The sequence below is a fragment of the Solea solea genome, chromosome 12, assembly GCF_958295425.1.
Source record: "Solea solea chromosome 12, fSolSol10.1, whole genome shotgun sequence".
Taxonomy (NCBI): domain Eukaryota; kingdom Metazoa; phylum Chordata; class Actinopteri; order Pleuronectiformes; family Soleidae; genus Solea; species Solea solea.
This window is the reverse complement of record NC_081145.1, coordinates 21,631,057-21,642,038: the sequence shown is the minus strand read 5'-3', so window position 1 is coordinate 21,642,038 and position 10,982 is coordinate 21,631,057. Positions and strand designations below refer to the sequence as shown.

Sequence of the window (10,982 nt, the reverse complement as noted above, 5' to 3'; positions counted from 1 at the left end):
TCAGTGTTTGGTTCCAAAATGGTTTTTGTAATTATTTTTTCTGTACCAATGTTGGCAGGGGAGTAAAAGCTATTTGTCTGATTATTAATTGATTAAATTTCATCTTACTTTCTGAAGCCAAGTGGTCCTTGCAGATGGGTTATTGAGCGTGTCTTTCAAGGCTGAGGTTCTGTTAAACCTGTTGCAGTTGCGCAATTCTGTTTGACCAGCTTGAGGAACATTTAAACGCTCTTAATTATTTCATGATATTGCGGTGCATTTGAAGAGCACTGATGTCACCATTCCTGCACACTCTCGTTACACAGGAAACCTGGAAGAGGTCAGTATTTTTTATGTTAACTTTTATTTTCTATGTTGTAATAATAGAGTTAAATTTGGAAGTGGAGGAAACAAGAGGAAGAAACAGTTTTGTCTATACAGCCATTACACTCTCCTGAATCTAAATTAAAATTTACTTTTCCTTACTCGATTAGAATTTATCTCTAGGAAAACATCTCCTTTTGGTGTCACTGAAGTGATCAAGTTGTACATGACCGGTTTCAAATTGTACCTGGATTCAGTTTAGTAGAAAAATGCTTCCCTGGGCGGGGACTCGGAGCCCATCTGCACAAATCCATACGTTTTTTAACCGCTAAAGTGACCTTACTCAGGCAAGTAAGGTAAAACAATTTTGAAGGCCTGTATTGATGCAGATATCTGATGGTTAAGCCTGTCTAATTAATGATTTGTGTTAAGGTTCTAGATGATATATTCGTAGCATGTGACTACGTGTTCATGTAATGACATATGGCTGGTAATGTGAACTTGGTTTAAATCCGTCACGTAACCCTGACCGCTTCGCTTCTGCCTAACAGACACAATTCTGGTCATAAAACCCGCCCTACTGGTGACGTCAAAGTAAGTTGTGTTGACAGCTAAGCTAATGCAGCTAGTCCGATGTGAGGCAGGCTAAGATGGAGTGCTACTGACCTACCCGTCAGCGTCTCCGGTGTTTTTTTTTTTGCTCGTCTGTTTTCTTTCACTCCGGCGGTGTCCAGTGTTAGAAATGCAGGACAGGTACAGCGAGATCGGCTTCGTGCAGCAAATCCTCGGTTTGAATTTGGTGCCGAGAAAAAATGGCACACTACGAGGCAACGACACTTCTCTGAGCGACTTCTCAGGTGAGCTAATGTGCTCGTTAATGGAGGAACGCCACACTCAAGCTGCTTTTTTTAAAAAAAAAAATCATATTTATCAGTCCTCATTGCTTAAACGAAGGCAGTTCTCTCGCCTAAATAATATGAAACGTTTCAGTTAGTTGTTAGATGAAACCAGCAGTGATTAAGTTAAGCTTAGTGGAGCTAGCTAACATCCTGGTTCTAAGTATCAGGCACGTATTAAACAGTTCATGGATAAATTGGAAAATACTAACATTTACAGTGTAAAATATAAATGTAGACGAATATGTATGTATATATTTGTTATTTTGCTGTGGTTCATGTTCCCCTCTCTCTTGTTTGCTTTAGTTAACATGTTTTTTGATTATTTGTCGTCTCCGTCACTTCCTGTTTTCTTCCTGTCCCCCACTTCTCCACCATCCCATATTTTCCTTCACCCCAGCCAGTGAGTCAGATACTGCACATGTTTGAGTCTCGTTCTGTCAGAGATTTCTTCCTGTTGCCAAGTGGTTTGCTCATCGTGTTAACTGTTCTTTCTTTCCTTGTCATTTTTGATTGGGCTTGATTGGTCTGCTAAACATTCTGTAACATTTGTTAACAAAGTGATTTACAAATAAAGTGAATTAGTATTAAATGGAACGAAAAGAGTAACTCGGTTTTATATTATACATTTCCAGTTTTCAAATACACAGTACAGTAAAACACAAGAGTGAAAAACACATTTAATGATACTAGTGAGTTGTATTTGTTATGTGACAGAGTTGGCCTGTTTGTCTGACATCTTGTATGATTGTGTTTGTACAGAAATGTGGTATGGAGTGTTTCTGTGGGCCACTGTCTCTTCTCTGGTCTTCCACCTGCCTGCAGCTCTGCTCTCCATCGCCACATTGCGTCAGCACAAGATGGCTCGCTTCATGCCCATCGCCATCCTGCTCATGGGCATCTTAGGACCAGTGTGTGGGGGTGTCCTCACCAGTAAGTAACTGGGAGTTGATTAAATGGTTGCATATTGTCCCTCTCTTTTTAGTTCACAAAAGAAGTACTTGTTTTGTACTTGTGCTTAAGGCTTACTTCCTGTCTGCAGCCACCTTAATTTGGCCCTGGTTCTAGATGAGAATATTTTAGTTTTTTTTTTTAACTATAAATGTTTAGAAAAGAATGTCTTTTTAAATAAATATTTATGTACTCCGTTTACTTTTAGTTGTTGTGGTTTTACCTTGAAAATGTGCTTTAAAAAAACTTTATTGTTCTCTTAAGGTGCAGCCATAGCAGGTGTGTACAAGGCGGCGGGGAAGACGATGATCTCACTGGAGGCTCTTGTCTTTGGGGTTGGACAGTCCTTTTGTGTCCTCATCATATCCTTCCTCAGAGTACTTGCCACTCTTTAGCAGTACGGAGGCCCACCTGGCTGGACACCAGTGACACCATCTCTTGACAGGATGTCATTTTAACACTGCACAGAAATGAGATCCTGTCAGATCCTGGGTCACGTAAATCAGCCAAATGTGGGTCATGATGTCACCTCCTACTGATGGACTAGGACCACAATGGATTTTTATCCCACGAGCCACAAAAAAAACGAGCAGTGTGTTCAATCAAAGTGTGTGTTGTGCAGGACTAAGCCCTCCAGCGAGATGTGATGTTACTGTTGGACATCAAAATACAGCATCACCCTACACTAGAGCAGTGGTTTCCACACTGTTTGGGTTGCAGTCACCAGGAATAATCATGCTGTAAGTCTCAGAGTCTCACACAGCCAATATTCACATGGCAAAGGTGACCGAGCACTGACTCACATGCACAGGTTCTCACAAACTAGATAACAACAATATTTATAACGCTGATTTTTGTGGTACAAATCATGTTAACTCTACAGGTGACTCCCAAAAATTGTCTTGTGACCCACAGTTTGTAAATCATTGTTCATTTGAATATGCACTTTTTTCCCCCTTTTTTTTCTTCCCTGTATGATGTGAAGGCAGCACGATGCTGTTCTTCACTCACATCAGGACGACACTGACCTCTCTCAGGAGCTGTGTGTGTGTCTGTGTGTGTACTAGGACAGGTTGGGAATGTAAGGACATGAGTGTCCTGTCCTCACAGATAAACAAATAGTACTTGTGTCTTTCTTAGCGTGCTTATTTTAGGACTTACATTTTAACACTGACATGTTTGTTCAGGATTCAGGACATAGTTTGATCAGTGCTGACTGACAGATGGGTGTTCATAAAGATGCCTGAACACGTTTTTCTTCAGTGGCAGCAACTCTACTTATTCTACATCTAATGCAAACTATATTTCTGTCTGAAATGATGTCTCACTGCTAATTACCTCCACTAAGACGCTATGAATTTCCTGCATTTGATCAGCATAACTAATTTACATATACAAATAATGAGATTTTTGTTATGAAATAGAAACTGAGTGGCACTGAGGTTTCGCAGTCCCAGAGTCCTTGCTTTCTTTCCTTGTGTCCCCGCTGGCAGCCATGTTTTTCATTAAGGGTGTGTCTTTGTGTCTCAGGCTGGTTCTCAGAGAAATGGCTGACGATGTGTTGGTCATTACCTCATATAATCGCACTTCAAAAAACCTTAACTATTCAGTTGAGGTTGGGGATAAGGGTTGGGTTGGTTTTGGTTTGATTTTCCAAATGAATGCTATGCTATGCAAGTTTCTGGCTTTCCCCTCCGAGGCCTTACTCTCTGTTTTCTGACTTCAGGGCTTTCCTCTCGACTGCTGCTCTTTGCTTCTTCCTCATCGCTTTTGTTCTAAATCTATTCCTGTTCACCTGCCAGCAACGTGTTACTGCTAATTAAAATGCTCACCTTCTCAGTTAAATTGTTGTAAATGGGAGGCAGCTGCAGCCTGGAGAACGTCTCCACAGTTTCTCCACTCATCAGTTTTTATTAGTTTACTTGTGAATGAATCATGGGTTTGAACTTTACATCCCCAGACAGATGGGATTTTATCTTTTCTTCTATCTTTGATCTATGTTAGATTTTCCAGGTGTATAACTATGTGACATTGATGTGATGCATTTAAAGAAAATGTGTATGTATATATATTTCTGACCAAATATAGATGGCTTTTTGATTATTATTTTTTTGATTTTTTTTTTGCACAATGTGAGAATATGATGTTTTAATAGTTTTGTTTTTGCTTTCTTTGTACAACCACCACCATTCAAACCATTTAGCAGTTTTCCCTTTGTCTCATGTGTGTTGTATGATCAGGTTTTTGTGTTGTGGCTGAGTTGTGTTTTTAAATTAGCATCATGCATTTGCACCCGACACACAGACATGGCTGAGCTCTGAATGTCATACTTTTCTTTGTTAAAACATGGAGTTCGTTAAGTGATACTGTGTGATCTGTGTGTACCTTCTGACACCACAAGCAGAAATGTGTCTAGATTTGTGAACAGTGACGCAAATTTCAGTCTGAAACGGCTGTCCAACTGTGAGATAGAGGCAAACACATTCAAATACGATGTTGTAGACTTAAGCACGTGTAGATCTTATTAGGTTAGCCTTTTGCTAAGTGGCTATAATCTGTTATTCGTTGTTTTGCCTCCTGGCAGTCATGCTTTCAGTAAGAGTGAGCCTCCATGTCTGGTTCTCGGTGCAGGGGACACACACAGCACACTTCACATCACGTCAACGCTTGGCACACAAGTTGGCAGCGGGGAGAACAACCTTGACCGAGAGCTCTGGCTAAGCCCTGTAGTTTTTGAGCCTTACGTGATTGGCTCACCCATGTTGGCATATCCGCACAACATGCACTGATTGGCTGACACATAAAAAGTTGAACATTTGCCACACAAAACATGAGAAGAGAGAAGCAACTTGTGACCCACTTTGCACTTGAGGAGAGTCCAAACACAGCTCCAGCCTCTCAGAAAGTCACACCTGCTGGGAAAACAAACCCACTAAATATTTAAAATCTTTTTTGTGACCAAGTTGATACTTGACGCTGTTCCATTTAAAGTGAATAATAGGCGTTTCAGTTGGTGCCTCCACTGTATACATGTAGTCCTTCTGTCATAGTCGTCTACCTCATAATAAACTGAATTATTCCTTTAACTACCATTAGGTACACAATAGACTTACTATGAGCTGAGCAGAAAGTAATCATCATAATCCCTCTTAAAGAAGCTTTCAACCCTCAAAACCAAAGATGGTTTGAATTCCTTGTAGTTATTACAGCTTGTTAAAGTGTTCCCCGACGCGTGTCTAAATGCAACATATTGAAGGTAGTATGAGGAGCTTTTTGGCTTTTTGGCTTAAGACCATGATTATAAAAGTGAGATTGTGAAGTTCTGCATCATAGACGTTCAGTACAGTTGGGACCAACATTGGGATGTGAATTGTTAACGGAAGGTGACATGACTGTTTTTCCTTCTGCTTCACCAAACTACTAATTTCTTACATTACTGTCATGATGATGTATATATGCAGTGTGTTGCATACAGGAGACCATGTTCAGCTACAAGTTTGGAGAGAACTGGGACAGGATTCTCACATTGTTTTGGTTTGAACAGGGAGAGCACAGACAATGTAATGTAAAAGATAAACATTATCAACCATAAGGCTTTTTAAAAAAAAAAATCATTTTAGAGGATCATCATGTCGTCGTACAGCCCGTCTCTTTAGCACAATATTCCCACACATTGTTGTGTGTAGCATTTAGCGCTGCAACTAACGATTACTTTCATAATCGATTCATCTGTTGATTATTTTCTCGATTAATTTGGAAATTATGTGGTCCATAAAATGTTAAATCTGTGTTTCTCTTTAATGTCTTGTAATGTCCACAAACCAAATGATTCGGTTTTAATGATTTCTTTGTGATATGGAGCAAAGAAACAAGAACATTTTCACATTTAAGAAGATGAAAAGTCAGAGAGTCGATAAGTAATCGAATAATTGCGTAATTGTTTCAGCCCTAGTAGTTTTCCAAATATAGTGAAGAGACAGAATGTTAGTCAAGTTTTTTTTTTAACCACAGTCTGACCTACAACAGGTTTTCTCACTTTCTCCATGTCATTACCAGATTGTACCGGAAATCTGATTTGTTCTATGTCTGTCGAAAAATGCAGCTACTTCCTGTCGTCACAATCTATGGCAGATTTGGGGATTTTAAATTGAATAATGTTATAAGTGTTCACCCACTCGTCTTCTAAATAGATAAATACACATTAGTGGTTGGGGTAGGCTTTCTTCTTTCGTTTTGTGGCAGGTCGTAAAAAACAACAGCGGCAACAGGAAGTAGACACACTTTCACGTGTGTGGAACGAATTGCATTTCTGGTACAGGCATAAATCATGTTCAATTCTCCCACCTTGAACAGTGGCTACTGTGTGTAACACACTTTTACTGCATAAGTGTCTCATAACACCCCAATTTCAAACATCTCCTTGGTTGCAGTTTCTCAGTGAACCTTAAGTTGATTTATTCACAGACACTTTTACAATATGAACACTGACGACCACAAGATATTTGTTTTTGCTGATGGTGAATATTTAAGTGTGAGGTCGTGCAGCGACTTCCCCTCCCTGCGTTTTCCTTCCTCTACTCGTCACTCACACTGATATACAGACACATCTGTGCACTCACCTCACTATCCAGATTGGATGTTAACACCGGGTCTAAACTTGGCCTCTGGTTCTGTTTCAGCAGCAGACTCTGGACTGGGTTTATCTGTATGTGGACTTATCAGTGTAGGGTTTAAGTTCATATTGTTGGAGCTGCTTAAAAGCAGACGTCAGCTGCACTAAACCTGCAGCTCAGTTGATGTATACACTATATGGACAAAAGTTTGTGATCACACCTGTTAAGTATTAAGAGTTTGGTCCAAAAATCTGGAAGTCTTAAAGGAATACTTCACTGATTTGTATTTAGCTTTGTATTACTAAAATAGGGATAATATTTTTGAAAAACTGTGCTTCCCAACAGAGATTGAGAGCCAGGTCTTCTCGTCCATCATCAGTGTATGACCTCATAGATGCTTCTACAAAATGAATGGACACAAATCCCTATAGAAACACTTCAAAATCTTGAGGAAGTGTGTACTTAGAATACGTCGTTACAGTCTCTTGGTGTAATGGTCAGACGTCCGGATACTTTTGTACATATAGTGTTTCTACACTGATGCAAAGTCAAATTGATAAGATCATTCAGAATTTTAACTACTTCACATAGAGCAGCTGTCTTCCATTTGTGATACAACAACCAACACAAATTTAGCATCTTTGGGCATTTTTCCTTTTTTTTATCACCTGATGATGAGAAACTTACATGTTCACATTGACTTTGTGTAGAATCTCTTTTTGCAGAACAATTCCTATTTGGTGTGAATTTTGTTGAGGGAGAAATTGTTCAACTGCACCGTTGAGTTTCAGTCATCCTTATATTTGCTTTGTACAAAACTTAAATTTACTGTCGGATTTATTTGACATTCCTCAAGTTTCTCTTTTATTTTAGTGGGTTGTTCCTGTCCAGAAAATCCCAGATTAACAGGAGGCGATCAGGACTGAATGGAATGACGTTAATTCTCAGACTCTGCTGTAACAGAACCATTAGTTAACCACTTGTTTCCTGGACCTATTTTTTTTTTTTTTTGTTTATTTTCTTTTAAGAAATTGAGAATAGTTTTGTCACAAAGTTGATTTTACTAAATAAAATGAATTAAGTGCCGTTGCTAAATATTTTGATTAAATAATGTTTCAAATATAATGCAATGTGGCCTTGTGTCCTTTATTACGTTTCTTTACATCCAATTCAAGATACATGCAATATCTATTTATTTTGCTGAACTGAACCAATTAAGTTATTTTTCCAAAAACAAAACATTTACAGCTGATTCAGATTATTTTTCGGAATAGTTTTTGTCAGAAATTGTCAGGAAATGTTAAATTGTTGCCGCTCTCAAACGTCTTGTTTCCTCCACAAACCAAAATGATTCAGTTTGAACGATTTCTTTGTCATAGGGAGCAAAGAAACAAGGAAATATTCACATTTTAAAAACTTGTTTTAATTTTTTCAAATGCAATCAAACCCATTAATTGTTGAACAAATTAATTGTTCATTGAGTCCTCAATTAGCACTAATTAATTAGGGCAGGTAATATTTTTGTGTTAAATACTGTTATGCTCTGTGTGCTTTGCTCAAGAAAGCATCTTTGATTTGATATATTTAAAAGGTTAAATGTATGCTGTATATTTTTTTTTAATTTGAAGTCTGAATCTAAGAATCACTGAGGCCAGTTTTCTACACACTGAACATATTTATTGGTAAAAGGCTGAGAGAGAGGCACATGTGATACACATATGATCCCACCTCATCAGAGGTACAGAAACACGTTGATCCCAATCAGTACGGGTGAGACGCTGCAGAGTAGACACCCAGGAGAGAGAGAGAGACAGAGGGAATCAGCTGCACTTCATCTTCACTTCGGACACTTGGCTCTTCCTCTCTACTGCCTCGTCTTGTAGTCCTCCAGGTGACACAGTATCCAGCCAGAGGGACCCAGGATAGTCGCAAACAAGGTTGTCAAAGCTATTCCCTGCTCCTGTGACACACACACACACACACACACACACACACACACACACACACACACACACAGAGGGGTTACATTTGTGCTCTTTTTATATTTAGACTGATGATGCTCCTGGTATCTGATTAACCATGTGACAAACATGTGACCACAATCTCTCTCTCTCTGATGCTTTTTTTTCATTCAGTACAGCGAGTGTTTGGAAGTTTTGAGACTAGAGATCGGACTTTAAATGAAAATATCACCCAGTAACTTGGTCACGGTGAATTGTGTACAATTGCGTGGGAGAGTAAGGTAACCAAGGTTACCTGAGTTCAGACCAGGAAGTATCTAATAAAACATTACATTAAGCAAACAAGTCTAAAGTGCACTGTGGGGAGCTGCAGCGTTCAGACTCGACTGTGCACTTTTACCAGCGCACAACACTAAAGCAACATGCCACAGCAAATTATTGTTATTATTGTTTTCTACATTTATTTATTTATTTTGCTCAATGAAGAAAATGTATATCCACATCAGCAGCAACATGAGTCGGCAAAATATTATGTTGATATCACGACAGTGACCTCAGCATATCGGCATCAGTTCAAGCACTCCCGATATATCAGTATGTCGGATATCGGCAAAAAGTTGTGTATAAAACGTGCACATCATCATCATCATCATCGTCGTGGTCAGGTGGGAGGAGCTTTGAGCCAATAACATTACACAAATATGAGAATATAAAACAGTCATTACGCACGTGTTATAACTGTACAGTACCTTTGCACAAATTTGTTAACTCTTAAATATTGATATTAAAGATAATAGCTAACAGATAATAACACCTAATATGTGAAAATCTCTTCACTGATGATGAAATTTTACCAAAACAATGAATTACCCCATCATAACATGAACCTATAGTATATGCACTCATGCTTCTTTCTATTGAATAAGCAGCTTCATGTTTATGTCTAATATGTGTTTATATACAGTTACAGTCCAATAACACTGCCCTTCATCTATCATGACACCACATTTTAAGTGAATGAAATGAAACTGAATGAGTCTGAGTCAGACTGTTTTATTGCCAAACCGGTTTTAGCAGTATTAAAAAACACAGTTACAACAAAAGTACAGACTGTTTTGTTTCCCTTGGGCCATAAACTACATCCCAAGAAAATGTAATGAGTCTGTTCTTTTATTTTTGAATCATGCTGCTCCCAGACAGTCAACTGCAGCCAGAAACAAACAAATGGCAGAGGTAATAAATTAAAGAAGACTCTGGATAGAACATTAACTTGATCGGATTAAGAAAAGGAACTACAGTACTTCCTTTTCTTAATCCAAGATGGAGCAGAAGAGAGACAAAACAAAGACAAAGGTTCCACCAAGGTCACTCAGTTTTCCCACATTTTAATACTCCACTAACTTTGTATCATTAAGAAAATATAAATTCCTTCCTTGGGCCATCACTTGCATTGCAAAGTCCTTTATATTCCAATCATGCTGCTCCCAGACGGTAACACACACAAATGTGCCCAAAGAAATAAAAAATAAACCTCCTTGGCAGAGATAGTTAAAATGAATAATTACAGTCAAAAGTTTTTCCACACCGTGTTTTGGATCTGTACAGAAATAAAAGCAGAATAATGTGCAGGATGTCGGCTGTCGAGGTCTATTTATGTCTGAGCTGACGGAGTAGAGAGGTGTACGTGTCGGAATTGAGCGGAATAATGGCGAGATAGTGGCGCGCGTGCTCGCCTCTAAAAAGAAATGATTCATATTTCAAAAATGATATCAGTACAACAGTGTGGAATAACATGTTAAACCTGTAACACGGATAAAAACCCATAATAATAATAATAACAACAACAAACAGGTACTGACTGAGAGAGAAAGAGTGTGAGGCTGTGCACTTTGGCGCAGACAGCGCTGCGCTCTGCGCTCTGCGCGTCGGGACAGAGATGGAGCAGGAGAGTGGACACATGTGGACATGTCTGAGTGAGTGAGTGTGTGTGTCATTGACTCACCAGTGGAGTGATGGGGTGTTTGGGAGGTTTGGTGGCCACCTGTTTCGCCGCAGAGACCAGCGGAGTCCTCAGGACACCGCGGAACAAACGGGACGCGTTGGCGGCCAGAGACATAGCGACGCTTCTTCGGGTGCTGCTGGACGGTTAGAGGACAATGCGAGTCTTCACCTTCACTTCCCTGGTTTCACTTTGCCTTTATACGCGCAGCGTGCACAACGCGTGCGTGCGTGTGTGCGTGCGTCGACAGCCCGTCACA

General features: G+C 39.4%; 2 protein-coding genes across 2 annotated transcripts; one reads left to right on the top strand and one right to left on the bottom strand.

Annotated features, from left to right (window-relative positions):
• The first annotated feature begins 209 nt into the window (after positions 1–209).
• tmem170a (transmembrane protein 170A) lies at positions 210–4,256 on the top strand. The gene is made up of 3 exons (XM_058644329.1): positions 210–1,160; positions 1,962–2,132; positions 2,415–4,256. Exons 1-3 carry the CDS (start codon positions 1,046–1,048, stop codon positions 2,543–2,545), a joined length of 417 nt encoding a protein of 138 aa, XP_058500312.1. The 5' UTR covers positions 210–1,045; the 3' UTR covers positions 2,546–4,256.
• A 4,162-nt stretch (positions 4,257–8,418) lies between these two features.
• LOC131470015 (cytochrome c oxidase subunit 8B, mitochondrial) lies at positions 8,419–10,976 on the bottom strand. The gene is made up of 2 exons (XM_058645500.1): positions 10,727–10,976; positions 8,419–8,723 (listed from the first exon to the last, which is right to left on the bottom strand). Exons 1-2 carry the CDS (start codon positions 10,838–10,840, stop codon positions 8,628–8,630), a joined length of 210 nt encoding a protein of 69 aa, XP_058501483.1. The 5' UTR covers positions 10,841–10,976; the 3' UTR covers positions 8,419–8,627.
• Positions 10,977–10,982: the final 6 nt, after the last annotated feature.